The 25,053-nt window shown below is 45.2% G+C and overlaps 1 protein-coding gene across 1 annotated transcript in view; it reads right to left on the minus strand.

The window, feature by feature from the left end:
* Positions 1 to 25,053, minus strand: part of LOC136628737 (zinc finger protein 850-like) — a 93,183-nt gene that overhangs the window by 33,336 nt on the left and 34,794 nt on the right. The window contains exons 5-9 of the mRNA XM_066604839.1: positions 15,592 to 15,598; positions 15,361 to 15,512; positions 8,721 to 9,060; positions 1,642 to 1,648; positions 430 to 1,553 (exon numbers count right to left, since the gene is read on the minus strand). Coding sequence (XP_066460936.1) covers positions 430 to 1,553; positions 1,642 to 1,648; positions 8,721 to 9,060; positions 15,361 to 15,512; positions 15,592 to 15,598 — 1,630 coding nt within the window. The remainder of the gene's footprint in view (positions 1 to 429; positions 1,554 to 1,641; positions 1,649 to 8,720; positions 9,061 to 15,360; positions 15,513 to 15,591; positions 15,599 to 25,053) is intronic.

The raw sequence follows: 25,053 nt of genomic DNA on the forward strand, positions 1-25,053 counted from the left end.
CTTGAAGGCAATGGGCAGGGACCTGCATTCACATGTGTTTGTGCACAGACGTGAGTGCGCACCTATGTATGGCACACTCTCGTGTGAATGCACCCTAAGTGAAAGGATAGAAAAAGGCTGCATCTCTAAGATCAATGTCTATGTGCCGGCTCTTGGATTGGCCATTTTGAGCTATAAAGTGGTTGGACAGTTGCTCAGTCTGATATAAATCCCTTATCTGATTGTATAGTGCCACAGTCTTGTGTTACATGTGAATGCCGTACGTCACGTTATTATGTCCTGCTGGAATAATAATAATCTCTATATTTGCATCAACTGATTCATGTTATTTTTATCCACAAAAATGTTTGTGTTATCTGGATTCTATTTGTTTTCTGGATAACAAACATTTATTGGTAATTACGTATATTTCTTATTCATCATTTAGACCTCTGAATTGCTTTCCTTTTCTCTTCTGGGACATCTCACTGTACTTTGATGGTGACGGCTATCATGTTTAAGAAGATGTGCTTTCTGAGTAAAACATTTCCCACATTCTGAACATGAATATGGCTTCTCTCCTGTGTGAATTCTCTGATGTTTAAGAAGTTGTGATTTATGGAGAAAACATTTCCCACATTCTGAACATGAAAATGGCTTCTGCCCTGTGTGAATTCTCTGATGTTTAAGAAGATGTGACTTGTGGTTAAAACATTTCCCACATTGTGCACACGAAAATGGCTTCTCCCCTGTGTGAATTCTTTGATGGTCAATGAGATTTGATTTCCAAAAAAAACATTTTCCACATTCTGAACATGAAAACGACTTCTCCCCTGTGTGAAGTCTCTGATGCTTAACCAGATCTGATTTACTAGAACAACATTTCCCACATTCAGAACAAGAAAATGGCTTCTCCCCTGTGTGAGACTTTTGATGGTCAACAAGATTTGATTTCCTAGTAAAACATTTTCCACATTCTGCACATGAAAATGGCTTCTCTTCTGTGTGAATTTTTTGATGCCCAATAAGAATTGATTTCTGACTAAAACTTTTCCCACATTCTAGGCATGAATATGGTAACTCTCCTGTGTGAATTCTTTGATGTTGATCAAGGTTTGATCTATCTTTAAAACATTTGCCGCATTCTAAACATGAAAATGGATTCTCGCCAGTGTGAATTCTCTGATGTCTAACAAGAGTTGATTTAACACTATAACAATTTCCACATTCTGTACATGAAAATGGCTTCTCTCCTGTATGAATTCTTTGATGACGATCAAGATGTGATTTCCTAGTAAACAATTTCCCACATTTTGAACATGAATACTGCTTCTCCCCTCTGTGAGCTCTTTGATGTTTTCCCCTTCTGTAACTTTTCTTCTGCTTATCAGTCTGTGATGAATCAGATGATGGGACCTGTATAAGAGGATCATATGATGGATCTTTGGTGTGAAGGGCTGAGCGGATATCTGGGATAATGACGGGTTCTTCATATGTATCTTGTCTGATACCATAATCCTCTGCTTTACAATCTGCAGTTATCAGACGTCCCTCTGAGCTCCCGGTACTGTCATCTGCCAAGAATAAAGCGGATTTTAGTATTTTTGAATAATATAACTTTAAACAGGATATAAATTTTTTATAGCATTTTTACAGTATTACATACAAACTGCAAGACAAGTAGCAAAACTCAGTTTAACTGACTAAAACAGTGCTGCCATGAGATATTTTAAAGCACCATAAAGTGAGATTGATCAAAGCCCAAGGGAATGAATGTCAAATAGTGTTGAAGTCTTAAGAGGCGATGCAGAAAGGCTAGTGGGAAGCAGAGCAAGCTGCCACTAACCACTGCAGGAGTTCTCTAGTGTTTTTTTCCTGAGATATAATTATTAAAGGGTCACTCTGGAGGTCTCCTCTGTATACTGCAGTCGCTTCTGTGCAGTGTAGCTCCCTAGCTGGTGCTTGTCAGGCAGTGTATTGATGATGGGATTTTTTACTTTCAGTTTCACATGTATCCCATGATGCATCAGCACAGCATGCATTGAGGCTTTTCCATTTTTGCCTGCTGGAGGGCCAATTTAATTATCATTACCTTCTATCTTCACCTAAATAAGCTGCAGCCCATAAGTACACAGTCAGGAGGATGAGCTGTGATCTCCTCTTTTATAACTGTGTGACAGGAGCCTCTATTCATCATAAGTAACTGAGATAGGAAATTCTATGTCAGATCCATGTAATAGATTCACACATATCTTAACATGATATTTAAGAAGTTATGATAATTTTACTACATACTACAATGATTTAAATTGAATTATCATGATGCACCAGTCATGTCAACGACTGCTACATTTGTAAAAAGAAAACTACACCTGGATTTCTAGTTGCTAAACAGTGATGTGCAATCCAACCAAGGATCATCTTGAACTGTGAACAAGCTTTTCTAGCATATAGCCACTTCTGGTCCAGCGCCTCACCTGAACATCACTTCTGGCCCAGATGTTCCAGTGATCATGGAAATTCAAGGACTGTTTTCCATAGCCAGAGGAGTTTGGTGATAGTGTGGAGGCTACTCAAGATTCCGTCTGCAGCAGTGAGCAGTCAAGGGTTACAAGGTCCCTCATAGTATACCTTCTTGAGCAGCAAATTCAGTTGCAGCAGAATTAGCATGGAACAGATCTAGGCCTTCGGTTACCCAGCATCAGCGAGATCTTCCATGTTCCAGGCAGCAAGTACGGGATGAGCAGCAGCAATACTTCTCCAGACCAAAACTGGGCAGAATTAACAGAGGTATGGGGTCACTTACTTGGCTGGAGGTCTTGCCTCAGCAACAGACGACACCATTTCCAGATGCCGGTTCAGAACCTCAGCTCAGACCTCTTCTTGTGGCTGGTACCAACAGCCCATTTAGCCCTGGTGTTAAGACTCGCTGTCACAGCTTTTGACAACCCTTCAAGAAGTTGTTAACCACCTCTGTGCCCATTACATGCTGCTGTGTCACTCCTCAAGCTTTTGGTGGGGCTGAGGCTTGGGTAGCAGCTTGCTCAATATTTGAGGACATTGATCCTTTGCCTACATTACCGCAGTCTCCTAGATAAGACAAGTAGTAGAAGCTTGTTATAAAGAAGCATTACCCTATTATGTCTCTCCATTGAGTCTTCACCTACAAGTATCAATAAACCCTGAAGTACATGGCCTTTTTTGGCCATAAGAATGCAAAAATTTTGGGGGAATTTTTATCTCTCTTTTCGTCAATGTGGCCATATGAGGGCTTGTTTTTTAAATGCCAAACTGTAGTTTTTTATTGGTACCAGGAGGGTAGAACCCCTCCCCACTTAAAAACAAAAAATCATAACTCTTATATTTCTGTTGACGTCGCTGTCTGGGGGCTTGTTGTTTTTTGCGGGACAAGTTTTGTTTTTCAATGGTGTATTTAATGTACCATATAATGTAGTTGTGCGAGTGCTTGTTTTTGCAATGCCATCGGTGAGGGGAGATGAAACTTTTTACCGGAGGCCTCCATATTTGAACCCCTACGCGATCCTCCTCCATGAACCTTTCCGGATTCTGCATATGCGACCGCCGGCAAAATATCTCCTGACCAACGGTTGCCGAGAGTCTGGAGCAGTAACCTCGTTGATAAAAAGGTAGTGATCTACCTTAGGCCGGTCTCACATGACCGGATAGGAATTATGGATTCGGCATGCGTCTGATCCGCGGTAATACGCCGATCAATCGTATTGGATTACACAATTCCGCTCACATTAGCGGATCAGAATTACGTAATCCACTCACAGAAAAGAGAATGCAGCAGGTTCTATTTTACCACGGATATCCGTGACATAGAGCCCATTGTACTCTATGGTCGTGGATATACCAGCAGCTAATACGTAACTTCATTGTATACGGGCTGCAGGTACCCGTGTCATCGCTAAGCGTCGGTGCGGAAATACAAACAATAAAAAGGTGCACTGCGCATGACCGCCTGTGTGAGTACGCAGTTATGCGCAGTACATTACGCGGCCGTACGCAGCGCCACAGCTGGGCTCACAGCTAGTTTCCGCTGCGGGCCTCCACAAGCAGATCCCACATCCGGCCGTGTGAGCCCAGCGTTATTCAGAGCGCTACCTGTAATACGTTATTTACAAGAAGCCCCGGGAACGTTCGTCTTCCTGCAGCTCCAGGAGCAGCTTGTTGAGCGCCTTCTGTGTGAGACCGCTGCACCTCCGCAAGATTATGAAGACTCACAGAAGCGCCACTTCTTACACCCCATCCCTGCCGCTGAGGGCAAGAAATACCCCAAAAAGTTTTGAGTTTACAGCAAGCATGGGAGGAGGAGGGATACCCGGTTTTATTGCCCCATGTATCCATCCCAACCAGCCCCCGTAATTACCCGTCTTCGAAAATACCACACAGTTCACATTATTACTTTTATCTAAGATTTGGGGAACACCAAAAATGGCGCTCCGGGGCAAAGGGGGGGGGGGATATTTTTAGGGAGTCGCCTTTTGAATTCTCGTACAAGTGAACAATGGGGCCTGGTTTTTATTCAGTTGTGCCCTGCAATTCAACGGGTGTTCCCTCCATTACAAGCCTAGCCATGTGTGTAAGTAGATTGGGGCTACAATGGGTAGGTTTCTGAAGACAGGACAAACAAGGGTATCCATTTTGAGGTAAAAGTCTTCATTTATATGTGTTCTGTACAAAAAAGAAATCGTAATTTTTCCCTACTGCTTTGCTTAGATTTATTCAAAAATTGTAGGGTTAAAATACACAGTACACCCCTAATTGAGATGCCTGTGGTTCACCATCAGAGTCCCAGGCCTTTTCATTTGATTTCTATTTCTTATTTTTACTTTGTTTCTTGGTGCTTTTTGGTCATAGTTAGGAAGACGGTCAAGCTATTCTACATAAGTCTTAGGGAGAGCTTTGTTTCATCAATCATCTTTCCTTTTTTTGGGGCTTAGATCCCGAATCTGGGAGTGACTTTAAATAGTGAGCTTGGCTATTATGCAGACACTATCTAACTACGCTCTCTATGCTGCGTAAATCGCTAGCACTATACATGGGGCTGATTACCCCTAGATAGCTTACCTAACACAGCACTTCGTTGATGATTTTTATCTATCAAACATCCCCTTCTATGAAACACTCACTCGGGCGCTGTGCCGACTGATGTGATACACTGACCCTCCAACATTATAGTGTCAGTGCTTGCCAAGACACCAATTAACACTGACCCATCTGACAAGGGCTGATTACGTAATAGTCTATCTGCCCAGGAAAAATCTGGTATTTACCATTGATTCATAGCTCCTGATGAACTGCTGATCAAATACAGCAGGGAAACGCGTCGAACTGAGTCAGTTTTGGGCTTATTTGGAGCTGAGCCATTTTTCTGGCTTATTTGAAGCCTGTTTGACACACATTTGTGTGCTTGGACATCTACAGCACAAAAATTTCTGGGCTATCATTGTCTTCCATAAATCTACTAGATGTTGGATTCCTTATAGATCTGACATCTGTAGTCTCTGTGTTTGATATTCCAAGTGACAGCTTAGCTGTACTAACAGACTATACAGTCACAATACTGTAATATACAAAATCATTTGTTGAATGACAGTGGATGTTCGTGTCATTCATCAATTATTCCCTTGTCGTAAGTGTCTAAGTCTGTCTGTCGGCCCATATATGTGTCTATATCTGTGAAGGGCCAGTTTTTAAAATGGGGTCATTTCTGGAGTTATCTATCATTCTCACACCTATGAGTCTTTGCAATCTTCGCTTGGTGTAGGAAAACAAAATGTTCCTCAAAATGCTGAAAAGTAATGTTAAATTTGTACAACTCCTAAATGGTTTAAAAAAAACACAAGTTTTTCAAATGTGCGTCCAGAATAAAGTAAACTGATGGAAATATATATCTTAGCAAAGATTTGTACAGCATGTTTGCACATATTTGAGATATTACATTTGAAAATGTGAAAAAAAAAATGACAATTTTTTCCAAATTTTTAATACATATACATAATTCTATGGGTCTATTTTTACCACCTAAATGAAGTACAATTTGTGGTGAAAAACCAATATCAGAATCACTGGGATATGCAAAACCTTTACGGTGTTATTCCATATTAAAGTGACACGTCAGATTTCCAAAACTTGGCCTGGTCATTGAGGCGCAAACAGGGTTGGTCACTAAGGGGGTTAAGCTTGTTAATTAAGAAAGGCGCGGCCATTATTTTACTTATTACCCTTTTGTCCCAGTTTAATTATTTACAGGTTTTTATTTAGCTTAGTTAATATTGTTAAAGTATGCTTTATAATCCCACAATCAACACTGCGGGACGTCACATCATGGTAACCCTTGTGTGTCACTGGGGGCTCATTCACACGAGCGTGATTTCACCGCATATTACCCACGGGATGTACGCCGAACGTAACACACAATGAATGGAGTTAATGATTGATTTTCATTGATTCATTCACATTAGCTTATATACATTGTGTAATACGCGCGTAAAAAAGCACGCAGCATGTTCTATTTCACCGTGTATTATGCACATACAGTCCTATTATTCTCTGTGGGTTGCATATTCAATGCTGTATATGCGCAGTATATTGCGCATGTGTGGCATTGCATACGCAACTCCGATGTGAGACAGAGTGGGGACTTTAAAACAAAAAACCCCCGAAAACTAGCCTATGTGTGATACGCTGACATGCTCAGTAAACAATAGCTGCCATACTCATCATCTCCCACGGCGGAGAAAGTTGTGTGATCCACGCAGCATTTTACGCATACGGCCGTGGAAATGAGGCCTGAGACATTTCCTAACAATTATGGTGCTAAAACTTTACATCACTTTGAAGCCATTACAAAAACACGCCCGTAAGCGTCATTTTATCTATAATCCCCTTAAAGTCGGCTCAGAGATTACAGTAGATGAAAACTACTCTGATCGCATTAATGGCACTTGAAGGCAGGGCGCGACAATCCATTTGGCAATTCTGGCAAACCCCGCATGGTGTCTTCAGTTATCTGGCCGCTCTTCCACAGGCCCCCCCTAGGAGGATCATGTTCTTGTTGCTCTAGTCCAGTGATGGGCAACCTTTTCGGCTTGGTGTGTCAAAATTCGCCGAAAAACCGAGCATAACTCGGGTGGTGTGTCACTTTAAAAAAAAAACAACAAAATTTGTGATATTAGTAGTTTAAATAAGAAAAATGTATACTTGTAACATATATCTGTATTGAATAAACCAAAAACTAATTATTTTAACTTACCTGCTTAGTGACTTCTTTGTTCATTCGTCAGTCGGTTTCTTCTGTTGGTCTTGAAATTAATTAACGGTCCAATATGCAACTTTAACTTGTGTGGGGTGCTGTAAACTGAGATAAGTGAGGGGAGGGGGAATTCTTTAACTAGCCGGCCTATTAGTGACTTTTTTTGTTGCTGAATTTCAGTGGCTAAAATTAAAGGGGTTGTCCCGCGGCAGCAAGTGGGTCTATACACTTCTGTATGGCCATATTAATGCACTTTGTAATGTACATTGTGCATTAATTATGAGCCATACAGAAGTTATCAAAAGTTATTCACTTACCTGTTCCGTTGCTGGCGTCCTCGTCTCCATGGTTGCCGTCTAATTTTCGCCGTCTAATGGCCAAATTAGACGCGCTTGCGCAGTCCGGGTCTTCTGCTTTTCTCAATGGGGCTCCGTGTAGCTCCGCCCCGTCACGTGCCGATTCCAGCCAATCAGGAATCGGCAATGGACCGCACAGAAGCCCTGCGGTCCACCGAGGGAGAAGATGCCGGCGGCCATCTTCAGCAGGTAAGTAAGAAGTCACCGGAGCGCGGGGATTCAGGTAAGCGCTGTCCGGTGATCTTTTTCAACCCCTGCATCGGGGTTGTCTCGCGCCGAACGGGGGGGGGGGGGGGGGGGGGGTTGAAAAAAAAAAGAAACCCGTTTCGTCGCGGGACAACCCCTTTAAATCTTCAATCGAAGGTTAGTATTTTGCACACTTCAAGCCCAAGCAAGCGCTACTAACGTCATCTGTCAGTCGGTTGCTTTTGTTGGTCTTGATAATATTTAACAGTTCAATATTAAACTTTAACTGATGTGGGGTGCCATGAACTGAGATAAGTGAGGGGAGGGGGAATTCTTTAACTAACCTGCCTATTAGTGACTGTTTTGTTGCTGAATTTCAGCAGCTAAATCTTCAATTAAAGGTTGGTATTTTGTACACTTCAAGCCCAAGCAAGCGCTACTAACTTCATTTGTCAATCTGTTTCTTTTGTTGGTTTTGATATTATTTAACGCTGAGAATAAGGTCTCCCAAAAGTACGTAGAGGGAAAAATTGTGAGTAAAGCCATTGCCATATTTTTCAGGGTGCTAAAAGTGTCTGGTAATCGGTTCCAGGCACTCAAAATCTCCTGTTCGTAGTGGCACTCCTCTTAATTCTCCAAGCGGCAAGTTTTGACCTCAAGTCGACAAACACCTGAGCCCAGATGCTGTCTTGAAATTCTGCAAGTTGCATCTCCAAATCATCAATTTGCATCCATTGGAAACCATTTTATTCCAAACTCCTGTAAACGACTACATCAGGACGCTTAATGAATTTCATGGTCTGTTCTAGGCTTCTAAATTGGTTAAATCTATCACTGAACTGGTCAAGTAACAAGCCTAAAACCTGCTGGTACTTTATATGCAAGGGTTCCATTTCATTGGGTACAGCTGCACTGACCTTTTCAAAATACTTGGTTACTCGAGGAAAATACTTATAAGTTTTAGCTTCTACATCTCGCTTGAAAATTTTAAGTTTACTTTCAAAAGCTTTTATGTATCCAAACATTACGTCAATACTTTTGTTAAAACCTTGTAACTTTAAGTTCAGTTCATTAATATGAACAGAGAGATCTGTAAGAAACATCAGGGTGTTGACCCACTTATCATCATTGAGCTGAGAAAAGTTTCCCAGATCCTTATCCTCAAGAAATACCTTAATTTCTTCAAAGCACTCCACAAAGCGCTCAAGAACTTTGCCTCGGCTCGGCCATCTTACATTATTGTACATCAGCAGTCCACTGTAAGTGGAATCAACTTCCAGTAAAAGCGCAGAAAATTCTCACTTGTGAAGGGGGCGAGCAGCTATTAACCCCTTAGTGACCGGGCTTTTTTGCTTTTTTTCCATTTTTGTTTTTTCCTGCTCCCTTTTAAAAAATCGTAGCTCCTTTATTTATCCATCGAAGTCGCTGTATGAGGGCTTGTTTTTTGCGGGACGAGTTGTATTTTTCAATGGCACTATTTATTGTACCATATAATGTACTGAAAAACTTTTTAAAAATTCTTAGCGGAGAGAAATGGAAAAAAAAATGACATTCCACCATCTTTCGGTGCGTCCTGTTTCTACGGCGCACAAACTGCAACAAAAACGACCTGATATTTTTATTCTATGGGTCAGTATGATTACTACGATACCAAACTTATATAGTTTTTCTTTTGCTGTAGTACTTGTATTTTTTTTTTTAAGATATTAAATTTTTTTCAATTATTTTCTGCGGTCATTTTGTGCGCGCGATAACTTTTTTATTTTTCCGTCGATGTAGTTGAGCAAGGGCTCATTTTTTGCGGGATGTCCTGAAGTTTCCGATAGTATCAATTTGGAATACATATGACTTTTTGATCGCTTTTTATTGCGTTTTTTCTGGGAGACAGGGTAACTAAAAAAATGCATTTCTGGCGTTCTTTATTTTTTTTTTCGGACGAAGTTCACCACACAGAAAAAATAATGCACTACTCTGATAGATTGGACTTTTACGGACGCGGCGATATCAAATACATATTTTTATTTTATGATTTAGATTTTTTAATAATAGATATGGCAAAAGGGAGGTGATTTAAACTTTTATAACTTTTTTTTTTTTTTACAATTTAAAAAACTTTATTGATCTTTTTTTTTACTTTACTTTGAAGTCTCCCTGGGGGACTTTAACATGCGATGCTTTGATCGCTCCTGCAGTATGACGTAATGCTATAGCATTACGTCATACTGCTTTTTTACAGGCAGTCTTTCAAGCCACCCTGTGTGGATGGCTTGATAGGCAGTCTGCTAAGGCAGCCCTGGGGCCATTCATTAGGCCCCCGGCTGCCATGACACCTGCACGGATCCCCCGATCTCACCGCGGGGGGGGGGGGCCGTGCGGGACCCCCAAACAGCGTTCGGGGGATTTAAATGCCAGTGTCAGAATTGACAGCGGCATTTAAAGGGTTAATAGCCGCGATCGGCCGAACGGCCAAGCGCGGCTATTGCCCGCGGGTGTCAGCTGTAATAAACAGCTGAAGCCCACACTGTATGGAGGGAGATAGCGGCGCTACCTCCCTCCATACACGTCCTGCAGCTGCAGGACGTAAAAACACTATGGCCCGGTCGTTAAGGGGTTAAATTAACTATTTTGGTAACAACTGACATTAAGTCGTTTAAGTCGGTGAATCCTGCCTTGGCACATAAAGCCTCCTGATGGATAATACGGTGAAAAGGTACAATCAGATGTCCAATTGCTTCCGTGAACAATTTGACAAATCCGACTTTCTTTCCCACCATGTTTGGTGCCCCATCTGTCGTCACTGACACTACTTTACAGATATCAAAGCTTAGGTCACGGAATGTTTGTATAACAACCTTACATATTTCACTTCCTGATGTACTTGTTGGCACTGATACTAACTTTATCAACTCTTCTCTCATTGTGAGACCATCAGAATACCGACCAATAATGGCCAACTGAGCGTGTGATGTGACATCAGTAGTTTCATCAAGAGAGATCGAAAAATAGTTACAATTACTTATGTCTCTCTTTAATCGATGTTGTACGTTTGTGTTCAGTCTCATTATTCGGTCTTTTATGATATTTCTACGGAGCGGTAACTCAGATATCATCTTAATAATTGCATCTTAATTCTGCATATCGTGAAATAGAACTGGCGCACATCGTAGGAGAGGGTCTTTAATAAATTCTCCCTCACTGAGTGCTTTTCCATGCTGAGCTATGGAGTGAGCGATGGTCAGACTTGCAGACGTTAAATTTGTAGAGACTTTGACAAATTTAAGGATGGAATTTGATTGGCCCCTATAAAGGTGTAGTCACCTGGAAATGTATTCCTTCCTTTCATCCTCACTTTTTTTCAAGAGCTGGGAATGATTAGTTTCAAAACGTCTATTTATATTCCACGTTCTGCTTACTACCGTCTCAGTACATAGAACGCAAAATGATCTGCCATTTTTTCTATAATGCCATACATCTCGGTCCACATCTCTTGAAAGGGTCGGCTACTGCTACTACTACCACTCCCTTTACTTAACCTGTTTTTTTTATTTTTTGGGTTCTCCATCAGACAATGATCGCAATGGCAGAAGATTACTCAATTCTCAGTAATGGCGCTAATGGGCTTTTTAAAATGGCTGCTGCACAGGCCCTCCCCTCACTTCTCAGTAATGGTGCTAATAGGCTTTTTTAAATGGCTGCTGCACAGGCCCTCCCCTCACTTATCTCAGTAATGGCTGCTGGTGGTGGCTGCTGCGGGTTTCCGCTGCTGGTGGCTGCCGCTGCTGCTGGTGGCGGCTAAGATGGCCTTACTTATGTCAGTAATGGCTTCTGGTGGTGGCTGCTGCTGCTGGTGGCTGCTGCTGCTGGTGGTGGCTGCTGCTGCTGCTGGTGGTGGCGGCTGCTGCTGCTGGTGGTGGCGGCTGCTGCTGCTGGTGGTGGCGGCTGCTGCTGCTGGTGGTGGCGGCTGCTGCTGCTGGTGGTGGCGGCGGCTGCTGCTGCTGGTGGTGGCGGCTGCTGCTGCTGGTGGTGGCGGCTGCTGCTGCTGGTGGTGGCGGCTGCTGCTGCTGGTGGTGGCGGCTGCTGCTGCTGGTGGTGGCGGCTGCTGCTGCTGGTGGTGGCGGCTGCTGCTGCTGGTGGTGGCGGCTGCTGCTGCTGGTGGTGGTGGCTGCTGCTGCTGGTAGTGGTGGCTGCTGCTGCTGGTGGTGGTGGCTGCTGCTGCTGGTGGTGGTGGCTGCTGCTGCTGGTGACTGCTGCTGGCGGCGGCTAATATGGCCTCCAGATCCTTTCTCCTGCGCACTCCGCGGCTAATAATGCCGCTGGCCGGAAGTGAGGTCCGCGGCCTAACCAGAAGTCCTGGCACTACTAGACGCTCTGTGCCGGAGGTCTGTGGTTTTGGCCTACAGACCTCCGGCGCACAGCGTCTACCCGTCCCACAGCAATGGTTTATCCTTGGCTACTGCACCAGGCCGTGCAGGAGCCGAGAATGAAACATTCCAGTTCCCCGCGTGTGGCCGCATACAGAAATTTCTGTATGCGGCCGCAAGCGGGCCGCGTGTCAGCGAACATGGCCACGCGTGTCATAGGTTCGCCATCACGGCTTCCTACGCACGCTGTATGGCTCTCCATTCTCTCCAATCATCCTCTCCTCATCTCGTTCCTTCTTCTCGGTGACACCACAATGGAGGATATAGGTCAGGACAACAGGAGATACACAAAGTGCTGCACAGCACAAGGACTAGAGCTTATTAGTACAAGGTTACCAACAAGGCGGTCAGGATTCAAGACTTACAGGAGGTGGGATGCTTAGCACATGGGGGCACTATTCATTTGTGGGAGGGGTAAGGGGCATTCTTCCTCTTTACACATCACTGGTCAGACCACACATGGGATATTGTGGACAGTTTTTGGCACCGGTACTCAAGAAGGACATATCAGAGCTTGAGCGGGTATAAAGGTGGGCAACTAAACTAATAAATAGAATGGGCGGACTACAATACCCAGAGAGGCCATCAAAATTGGGTTATTTAGTTTAGAAAAAAGATGGCTGAGGGGCGACCTAATAACTATGTATAAATACATGAGGGGACAATACAAGGATCTCTCCAATGATCTGTTTATACCCAGGACTGCGACGGTAACAGGAGGGCATCCTCTACATCTAGAAGAAAGCAGGTTTCATCAATAACACAAAAGGGGGTTCTTTACTGTAAGAGCAGTGAGGCTCTGAAACTCTCTGCCTGAGGACAGGGTGATGGAAAATTCAATAAAAGAGTACAAATGGGAAAAATTGGCTTCTACTTCATTGGATTTTTTTGTCTTCCTCTGGATCAACATTGGCTAAATGGACATAGGTCTCTTTTTGGCCTTGGATACTATGTTACTAGGTTAATAGTATTGTGAAGGAACACTGAGAGGTTGCGGAAAAATGGGGAGCTCTTGTGCACAGTCAAAGTTTAGGCTTTAGGCTCGGACTGAGAAATAGAACAGAAGTGGGCAACTACAATCAGAGATGAGGACAACTGTAATCACTGGAGGAGACAGCAATGTAGAGGTTTACTAAAACTGAGCCTGCTGTTGTAAACATGGTCTTAGGGCCCGTTGCACCAAAGTTTTAATCCGAGATAAACAAGAGAAGTGTACCACCAACATGGCTTAGCTTGTGATCTTGGTTCAAATCGTGGTTCAATTTCATCAAGGTTTGTGGATCAAACTAGTTGAACTTATCTTAGCAGCTGAAACCCAAGATGGTGGACTCCACTAATAGGCTTTTCCTGGGTGGTAAGATTGCAGCCACGTTTGCTGCTGGTAGCGGCCATGTTTTTACTATCATTATGAATGCTGGGAAAATCACCTGACTACAGACACCAATCACATTTCTTTTAGGTCAACCTTTGATCACAGGTCAAATAAACAAGGTTTTGAAAATCTTTGAACAAAACGTATGGGTGCAAGATGTTTACCCTAAACCAAGTTCAACAGCTGATCGCAGTTTAACTAAATCTGGATCAACAGCCTGATTGGTGCAACCGGCCCTTATTCTCAAATGGATCCAATATAAGCCCAGGGAAATGGTGCCCATTATATTACATGATGGGACATGTGAGAGACTCAGAGATGCATGAGAGTTATGTGTCTCATCTTCTGTGACTCCTCTCTGCTGTATTTAGTGGTTACTACTCACCTGGGCGGTTACCTGTAGGAATCTCCTCTTTACACCGCTGATCGCCCCTCACATTTGTCTCTGTAGTATTAATATCGGTCAGATCTTCATCCTGATACAAAAGCTGGGAGACAAATATTGTAAAAGTCAGCAGACGGTTGGAGAAGTCATGTGGAAGGTTTTACATGACCAGAAAAGATCATTAATCATCATGATGACCGAAATGACCTGACAGGAGTAGTTATCTAAGCCACATAGTTGCATGTCTAGAAGCTGGACCTTGATATTAGATGGCAGCTCAATGATCCCTCAGGAACCTCATACACATGTATATCCGGCATGGCTAGACACACTGCACGTTGTCTCAGTGGAGGAGATCAGCGTCTACCAGACACATCCGCTGTTTGTCTCGGGGGACATAAAGGAGCAGATAGATATAAATCCAACCTGTTGGCTCCTTATTCCCACCAGCAGTCTCCACCGCCAGAAAACTGGGAGAAGATCCAGACTACATGTGGTGTCTCTGGTCAGGGGTAATCCTGCCATCTCCACCGGCCTCATCACACAAGTAGAAGACATCTAATAAGACTGAAGACAAGAGCTTCACAGCCTTCTACAGATCAGAGGGACATCTCCATCTACCTGATGGTCCTGTGGAAGAAGAGGACGGGGACATCTCTCTGGTGGGCTTCTCTTACTGGATGAAACTGGAGAAAACACAGACAGACACTTAAGTCATTCTTTACATACAGATAATAAAGTCCCCGTGTATTTAGTCCTGTCTATTACCTGGTGATGGGAGCGGCTGGCGGGTCTCCATCATGGCCTCCTTGTACAGATCCTTGTGTCCTTCTAAATACTCCCACTCCTCCATGGAAAAATAGACAGCGACATCCTGACACCTTATAGGAATCTGACAACACAATATACAGTCATTACCCAGAAGCCTCCAGTGCTGTTACTGTATAATGTCCCAGCATTCCCTGCAGCATCACCTCTCCAGTCAGCAGCTCAATCATCTTGTTGGTGAGTTCTAGAATCTTCTGTACATTGATGTCCTCATGTATCAGGTGGTGAGATGGGGGCCTCATGATTGGGCTCAGGGTTCTCCCCCATCCATCACACACAGGGGCCCGACAGCCATCACTAGAGGTCTTCTTCACTATTGTGTAATCCTGTATATGGGGAGACAGTAATAAATATCACTACAGACATTTCCAGAGTCCATCACCTCTCCAGTGACATCATCTGTTATTACCATAGGGAAGAATGATGTAATGTGACATCATCAGAATCTCTCCCCTCTCCAGTGACATCATCTGTTATTACCATAGGGAAGAATGATGTAATGTGACATCATCAGAATCTCTCCCCTCTCCAGTGACATCATCTGTTATTACCATAGGGAAGAATGATGTAATGTGACATGATCAGAATCTCTCACCTCTCCAGTAAGCTGGAAGATGATCTCTACGGTGAGATTTAATACACTCTCCGCCATCTTGTTTCTGTCCTTCTCCATCCTTGACAGGTCAATCAGGAAAACTTTCCCCTACAGAAGATATTGACAGTTGATAATATAACCTTTGCAAGCATGTATGGACCTCAATGGGGCATTGTTGACCACCTACTTGAAAACTGCGGAATACACATTTAAACAACTGTTTTAGGTGTAATTTGAATGAATGTTGCAAAAAATCTCTTTATTAATTAACAGGTTATAGCATATTATAATTCGAACCCCTTGTATATTGCAGAGACCCGGATTAGATTTGCCGTAGAGAATTGGGGTAAACACTTAGGCTGGCTGTCCACGGGCGAGTCGTCATTGCGAGATCCATGACGATAAATCGCCCGCGGACCTGGCATGACTCGCTTTACATAGGCTGGCTATGGAAAGCGCATCCCGACGTCCATGAGCGGAGAATCATACCGATTCTCTGCTCGCTGGATTCAAATCGTTCCATGCTGTGATTTTCCTCGGCGAGCCTATCTATAATTAATTAATTACTATATTAATGGAGACCTCCTGTGGCATAAATCTGCGGAAAATAGAACATGCCGCGATTTATTTTCCGCTGCAGAACTCCGCAGTAAAATTCCGCGTTTTGGCATTGGCTGGCAGAAAAGCTATTAGGTGCAATAGAACCTAATAACTGTGGAATTCCGCTGCGGAAAACGCAGCAGAAATCCGGCCGTGGGCATTAGCCCCAATAGGCTCACCGCAGAGACCTGTCAGTTCTCCCCCGCGGCGGACTATCACCAGTAATATTCCGCCTCGGCCGTGGACAGGCAGTCTAAAGGAGTTATTAAAGGGAACCAGTCAGAAGCTTTATGCTGCACGAAATATAGTCAACCAATTACCAGACCGCGCAGAATTGGACCCGCCACTACTGGTTGAGTTCCGATAAGAGATCACGTCGTATCGCGACCTTCGTTGTCAGTGATGTCATAGCAGAGAGACAGGCTGACGCATCATTAGAGTGATTAGGCAAGGCCCTCTTTCTATCTCTGAATCAGTGCTGAGAGAGCCTAATTATTTTAATGAGCCGACACCCCGTCGCTCTTCTATGACGTCACCGACAACGCAGTCTGCGATACCATTTGACCTGTCGGAGCTCAACCGGATGTGGCAGGTCTGACTCGGCGTGTTCCGGCAAGAAATTGAAATCGTCAGATAACCCCTTAAGTGCTTTCTACACGGTCCATTAAGTGGGCAGGAACATTTGACCAAACATTATATTAACGATTGCTCGTCCCCATAGTACAGGTAAGGCTCCGGTCACACCTGTGTTAGGGCTTCAGTGCTCGGCTTCTGGAGAAGAGAAACGGAATTCTTGAAAATTAATGTAGCATCACTTTGCTTGCATGAGCAGCGCTCCAGCCTCATCCTCACTGTGGGGTGCAGTAAGCCCACAGGGAAGAGAACGAGAGACACGGGACCCCTATTCTTAGGATCAGTGGGGGTCTCTGTGGTGGGACTCCCACCTATTAGCAAGTTATGCCCTATCCTATGGATAAGAGATAGCCTGCGATTCTGGTACTACCACTTTAAGAGTTTTTCAAACATTTTTATTCCCGCTACAGGACTTGACCATGGAGTCTGTATTGCACCCTGCAATCTGTATTGCGGTATATTATACCCTCCAGTGAAAACAGACAGGCATCTAATTAGGCTTACTAGAAATACAAAGATGACAAACCTAGCTTCCTTCATTAAGCCCTCAGCTGACATGTTAACCCATTAGTGTCTCTTGATCACATTGTGTAGCCACCAAGAAGTGACAGAGTGCCCCCCAAGAGTGACAGAGGGCCCCCCCAAGAGTGACAGAGGGCCCCCCAGAGTGACAGAGGGCACCCCCTCCATCTTTCTCACCACGTAAGTGCTGGAATTTATCATGGCATTTAAGGGGGTAAATATAACTAACTAGTTTTACTAATTGTTTAAAAAAAAACAAAAAACCTTTTGTCAGATTTCCAATAAAATAATAAAACAAAAATACCTATTTGGCATCACCGCATCCGTAAAAGTTCGATCTATCAAAGTAACACATTATTTACCCCGCACAGCAAACATCGTCCAAAAAAAAAAAAAAGAACGCCAGAAATGCACTTTTTTGGTCACCCTGTCTCCAAGAAAAAATAAAGCAATCAAAAAGTTGTATATATTGAAAAATGGTACCAAATGGTACCATTTGCAATGGGGAGAGGCGGGGTGTGGGCGGGGCTAATTCTCAGAACTTAGCCCCGCCCCCTTTCAGTGCAGGAGCTCAGTTCCTGCTCCTGGCTCTTCCAGCCTCCCCCCCTGCAGATGAGGACGACGTATATCGGCTTGGCGTGAAAACCGAGCCGATATACGTTTGTGGGAATGCAGCCTTAGCAGAAAAGGCTGGAAGAAAGCCCAGACCGCTGGCAGAGGCAGATTGCTCACTGATTGGTCCAGAGCTCATTAGCAAATGATGCGGGAGTAACTTATTGGTTGATATCTTGGCATAGGAGACACTTGGCACAATATAAAGGTAACTCTGGTTTTCTTATTACAGCCCATACAGAACGGTATATGTATTAATAGGCGGGTGACAAGACTTCCTTTATGGAATGAAGACGCCTCGAAGACTCCAGCAAGAAACATTTAAAGGGAATCTGTCAGCTCATACGAGCTGTCCAATCAGCAGGCATCATGTTATAGAGGAGGAGGAGCCGAGCGGACCGATATATAGATTTATGGGTAAATATTCAGTATAACTTGTGTTTTATTCATTTATATCTCGGCACATCCAGATCCGAACAGTCCAGTGGGCGGAGCCATCTGGGATTGACAGCCTATCCTCCATTTACAGTCATACACAAATAGCTGTCAATCACTGATGGCTCCGCCCACTGGACTGTTCAGATCAGGATGTGCAGAGATATCAATGTATAAAAGGACAAACTAAGCAGAGTCTTTCCCCGTAAAACCATCCATCAGTCCGCTCGGCTCCTCCCGCTCGATAACATGATTGGACAACATGTACCAGCTGACAGATGTATGTGAAGCCGATGCTCTCCAATGGGATCCTTCACATTGGCGATAATTTGTGGCTACTACATTGCGAGAAAAACAATAGCGGCTCGCCGCAATTTGTGATGTTTTGTAGCCCATGTTTCCGTATGGAGCCTTTGTTTGTGTTGCAGCGCATCAAACCGCCTTTTCGTGACGGTCAGCGCCTCTCATAGGTGATGTATTGTTTCTTTTTTCATGCAGCTGGGGCTTATTTTCAGGGTAGGGCTTCAAGCCTCCTCCGACCCCCCCCCCCCCCCCCCCGAAAATCCCAGTAAAAGAGCGCCACAAAATCGCCACATCTCTGCGAGAAAACGTAGTGATATCACACAGAACACCGGTGTGAGAGAGCACACTGGAAAGCATGGGCTTCACATGCATGCATATGTCGGGCTGCAAACAGCGGGTTGATCTTTGTGTCACAGTTTGGCAGAAACTCAACGGGATCCCAAAACCGCGGATCACATTTGGAGACGTTAGCAGACCGAGATGTCCGGTACTGCTGGATCCAGAGACCCCTGACCGCTGCCTTAAAGGGGTTTTCAATACTACTGGTTGACCTATCATCAGGAAAGATCATCAATAGAGATGAGCGAGCATACTCACTAAGGACAAATACTCCAGCGAGTACCTGCCCGCTCGGGAGAAAAGATGTTTAGCAAGGATCGGAGATTGTGTCACCATGTCTGATCAAAGGGCCTGGAGGTGACAAGTGGGAGGATCCCACTCTGGAGCCACAAACAGCTTGTGAAGTTGTTGTATTTGAGCGATAATCGCTTAGTGTACCCACGGCCGACGACGGTGTAAGCCGCAGCGAACGCGTTATGGCGAGCTGGGGTATTGTCCGTACGAGCGCAGGACGGCGCGGTTCGCTGCTGTTTATACAGCCGTCACATTCTGTTTAGAATTACATTCGTAAACCGTTCAGCCGTTGGCGGTCATTGTAGCGGCGATGAGAGGAGGAGCGGCCGCTGCTCACGCCAACGAGAAGCCAACGAGCCGACAGCGGCTTTATGCTAACACGAAGAACGAGGAAAAAGTGAGAAAATTCCCATTTTTGTCGCTCACATTTAGAATTTACTGTTATCGCTCGCTTCTCGCTCGTCTGAACAATAATCGCCCCGTCTGACCGCGGCATCACAGCTCCATGCGGAGGATGACCCCATAAACCCCCGCTGCTATCAGTCACCTCACAGCCGGGACGTCTGATCTCACACAGGGAGTGAAGGGTTAATAATAACCTGCCATGAGGGACACACAGACCTCCACCTGCAGAGACCTCAGCAGCTTCCAGGACCTGTGATGATGTCACTGTCATGTGATCACATGTGTGGGAGGGAGCAGCAATCACATGACCAGGGGGTGATCAGTGTACGATTGTCGATGTAGTAGAGCTGCCTAAAAGGAAATCCGTCTCTGTTGCCCATAGCAACCAATCACAGCGCGGCTCTCATTTCTTATTCTGCTGAGGTAGAATGAAAGCTGCGCCGTGATTGGTTGCTATGGGAACCAAAGATTACCAAGACTGCTTTCATGAGTGAGATGCCCATAGCAACCAATCACAGCGCAGCTTTCATTCTAACTCAGCAGTATAAGAAATGAGAGCTGCGCTGTGATTGGTTGCTATGGGCAACAGAGACTGATTTTCTTTCAGCAGCTTCCATAACAGTGTGACAACAGTTACCTTTCTGTGGCGCCGCCGGTGTACGGTTTATATTACTGCCAGCTCCTTCGTGGACACATAATATACACGTACATCCGCTAACAACACTCCGGCCTGCAGACCCCGGGACCTCTCAGCAGCTGGGACTGTCTGCAGGATGCAGCGCAGGGGACGACCCTGTTGTGTTGATGGCCTCACTAGCTGATATACCCGGCTTCGCCCGAGTTAATTTGGTACTGGTGTTTATCTGGTGTTCACACGGAAAATCTTATGAAATCGTGGTTACTTTAGAGATACTGAGGAAAAACATATGTTCACCATTTTGCATAGTTCTCTGCGTTACCCAGGAAACACCACGGGGAGCAACCATGCGACGTTTCCTTTATATAAAATGACATCAGGAAGTGAGAGAATTAGATTACGTACATAAAATTTGGACACTAATTCTTTTGCGCATAGAATTGAATACTGGAGTTGGGACCCATTAGCTTTCCCTATTTATGACATAATCAATGCTCGTGCCAAATTTCCCGTTTCTATGACACCGGAAAGTGAGAAAATTACATTCCGCACGTAAAATTTGGACGCTAATTCTTTTGCGCTAGAATTGAATAATCGAGTTGGGACCCATTAGCTTTTCCTATTTATGACATAATCAATGCTCGTGCCAAATTTCATGTTTCTATGACATCGGGAAGTTGGAGAATTAGTGGCGAGTCAGTCAGTCAGTCAGTCATTCAGTTAGTGAGTGAGGGCTTTCGTCTTTATATATATAGACTAGCTGATATACCCGGCTTCGCCCGAGTTAATTTGGTACTGGTATTTATCTGGTGTTCACACGGAAATCTTATGAAGTCGTGGTTACTTTAGAGATACCGGAAAAACATATGTTCACCATTTTGCATAGTTCTCTGCGTTACCCAGGAAACACCACGGGAGGTAACCATGCGACGTTTTCTTTATATAAAATGACATCAGGAAGTGAGAGAATTAGATTCCATACGTAAAATGTGGACGCTACTTCTTTTGCGCTTAGATTTGAACAATCGAGGTGGGACCCATTAGCTTTTCCTATTTATGACATAATCAATGCTCCTGCCAAATTTTACATTTCTATGACACCGGAAAGTGAGAAAATTACATTCCGTACTTAAAATTTGGACGCTAATTCTTTTGCGCTAGAATTGAATATTCGAGTTAGGACCAATTAGCTTTTCCTATTTATGACATAATCAATGCGCGTGCCAAATTTTACGTTTCTATGACACCGGAAAGTGAGAAAACTACATTCCGTACGTAAAATTTGGACGCTAATTCTTTTGCGCATAGAATTGAATAATCGAGTTGGGACCCATTAGCTTTTACTATTTATGACATAATCAGTGCTCGTGCCAAATTTCACGTTTCTATGACACTGGAAAGTGAGAAAAATACATTCCGTACGTAAAATTTGGACGCTAATTCTTTTGCTCATAGAATTGAATAATCGAGTTGGGACCCATTAGCTTTTCCTATTTATGACATAATCAATGCTCGTGCCAAATTTCGAGTTTCTATGACACCGGGAAGTGAATTAGATTCCGTACGTAAAATTTGGACGCTAATTCTTTTGCGCATAGAATTGAATAATCGAGTTGGGGCCCATTAGCTTTTCCTATTTATGACATAATCAATGCTCGTGCCAAATTTCGAGTTTCTATGACACCGGGAAGTGAATTAGATTCCGTACGTAAAATTTGGACGCTAATTCTTTTGCGCATAGAATTGAATAATCGAGTTGGGACCCATTAGCTTTTCCTATTTATGTCATAATCAATGCTCGTGCCAAGTTTTAAGTTTCTATGACATTGGGAAGTGAGAGATTTAGATCATGTACGTTAAATTTCGACGCCAATTCTCTTGCGCTAGAATTGAATAATCGAGTTGGGACCCAATTACTTTTCCTATTTTGGAGATAATCTATGCTCGTGCCATTCATGTTTCTACGACATCGGGAAGTTGGAGAACTTTTGGCGAGTCAGTCAGTCAGTCAGTCAGTCAGTGAGGGCTTTCAGCTTTATATATATAGATATATATACACATAGGCAGAATTGCATTGTGGGACCCGCGCGGATGATCCGCAGTTCAGTAGGCCCACAGACATGCATTGGGCATCAGCAAGTAATTAGATACCAGCAGATGTCATTCTATCTCAGCGTGCAAATCGCACATGCGGGAACACACCTGCAGCAAGCTCCATATTCTGCGGTTTCCCACACGGACGGCGTCCAATGAAGCCATAGCTAACACTGCGTCCACGCCATTTTTTTCTGCAGACTTTTGTCATGGAGTTACATTTCCTGTATGTAAGAAATCCGGTTGACGTCTGTAGTTCCACAGCAGAATTTAATCTGGTGGCTTAGAATCATAGACGCGCCAATTTTAACTGGGTCGGAATTCAAGCCCCATAGAGAGAACATTGTGATGCAGAAATGTCCATCCGACTGATTCCGGCCTGCGTGGAAGTCCCCGTATTGTTCCCACTTCCCCTGTGATTATGGGGCTCCGTCAGGATGTGTCTTGGTAGGACTCAAAGGCTGGGGTCACACGGGACGGAAATCTCGTGGAATGACCGCACCAAAAAAACGCGAGATTTCCGCAGGATAAGCGCAGCTTCGCCGCCTGCATTTCCGCTACTGCCATCGCTCCCCATAGAGAAGAGAGAGGCCGCTGTGCAAATGAAAAAAGAATTGACGTGTTTTCCGCGCTGCATGGCCGTTTCTGTGTGGATTGGCCGCAGTGTGTGGATGAGATTTTTGCAAAAAATGGGGCTTATATAGGGGTCACTATTACTACTGAGGCCAGTGTGGGAAGGGGGGGGGGGCATTAGCTCTACTGGGGCCACTGTGAGGGTCACTATTACTACTGAGGCCACAGTGTGGGAAGGGGCAGGCATTAGTTCTACTGGGACTACTGTGGGGGGCAGCTATTACTACTGAGGCCACAGTGTGGGAAGGGGGGGCATTAGTTCTACTGGGGCCACTGTGTGGGAAGGGGGGGCATTAGTTCTACTGGGGCTACTGTGGGGGTCACTATTACTACTGAGGCCACAGTGTGGGAAGGGAGGGGGGGCATTAGTTCTACTGGGGCCACTGTGGGGGTCACTATTACTACTGAGGCCACAGTGTGGGAAGGGGGGGGGCATTAGTTCTACTGGGGCTACTGTGGGGGTCACTATTACTACTGAGGTCAGTGTGGGAAGGGGGGGCATTAGCTCTACTGGGGCCACTGTGAGGGTCACTATTACTACTGAGGCCACAGTGTGGGAAGGGGCAGGCATTAATTCTACTGAGACAACTGTGGGGGGCAGCTATTACTACTGAGGCCACAGTGTGGGAAGGGGGGGCATTAGTTCTACTGGGGCCACTGTGGGAGTCACTATTACAACTGAGGCCACAGTGTGGGAAGGGGGGGGCATTAGTTCTACTGGGGCTACTGTGGGGGTCACTATTACTACTGAGGCCACAGTGTGGGAAGGGGGGGCATTAGTTCTACTGGGGCTACTGTGGGGGGGTCACTATTACTACTGAGGCCACAGTGTGGGAAGGGAGGGGGGGCATTAGTTCTACTGGGGCCACTGTGGGGGTCACTATTACTACTGAGGCCACAGTGTGGGAAGGGGGGGGGGCATTAGTTCTACTGGGGCTACTGTGGGGGTCACTATTACTACTGAGGCCACAGTGTGAGAAGGGGGGGGCATTAGTTCTACTGGGGCTACTGTGGGGGTCACTATTACTACTGAGGCCACAGTGTGGGAAGGGGGGCATTAGTGCTACTGGGACTACTGTGGGGGGCAGCTATTACTACGGAGGCCACAGTGTGGGAAGGGGGGGGGCATTAGTTCTACTGGGGCCACTGTGTGGGAAGGGGGGGGCATTAGTTCTACTGGGGCTACTGTGGGGGTCACTATTACTACTGAGGCAACAGTGTGGGAAGGGAGGGGGGGCATTAGTTCTACTGGGGCCACTGTGGGGGTCACTATTACTACTGAGGCCACAGTGTGGGAAGGGGGGGGCATTAGTTCTACTGGGGCTACTGTGGGGGTCACTATTACTACTGAGGCCAGTGTGGGAAGGGGGGGGGGGGCATTAGCTCTACTGGGGCCACTGTGAGGGTCACTATTACTACTGAGGCCACAGTGTGGGAAGGGGCAGGCATTAGTTCTACTGAGACAACTGTGGGGGGCAGCTATTACTACTGAGGCCACAGTGTGAGAAGGGGGGGGGCATTAGTTCTACTGGGGCCACTGTGGGGGTCACTATTACTACTGAGGCCACAGTGTGGGAAGGGTGGGGCATTAGTTCTACTGGGGCTACTGTGGGGGTCACTATTACTACTGAGGCCATAGTGTGGGAAGGGGGGGCATTAGTTCTACTGGGGCTACTGTGGGGGGTCACTATTACTACTGAGGCCACAGTGTGGGAAGGGAGGGGGGGCATTAGTTCTACTGGGGCCACTGTGGGGGTCACTATTACTACTGAGGCCACAGTGTGGGAAGGGAGGGGGGCATTAGTTCTACTAGGGCTACTGTGGGGGTCACTATTACTACTGAGGCCACAGTGTGAGAAGGGGGGGGGCATTAGTTCTACTGGGGCTACTGTGGGGGTCACTATTACTACTGAGGCCACAGTGTGGGAAGGGGGGGCATTAGTGCTACTGGGGCTGCTGTGGGGGTCACTATTACTACTGAGGCCACAGTGTGGGAAGGGGGGGGCATTAGTTCTACTGGGGCTACTGTGTGGGTCACTATTACTACTGAGGCCACAGTGTGGGAAGGGGGGGCATTAGTTCTACTGGGGTCACTGTGTGGGAAGGGGGGGCATTAGTTCTACTGGGGCTACTGTGGGGGGT

Source organism: Eleutherodactylus coqui, chromosome 5, assembly GCF_035609145.1.
Source record: "Eleutherodactylus coqui strain aEleCoq1 chromosome 5, aEleCoq1.hap1, whole genome shotgun sequence".
NCBI lineage: Eukaryota > Metazoa > Chordata > Amphibia > Anura > Eleutherodactylidae > Eleutherodactylus > Eleutherodactylus coqui.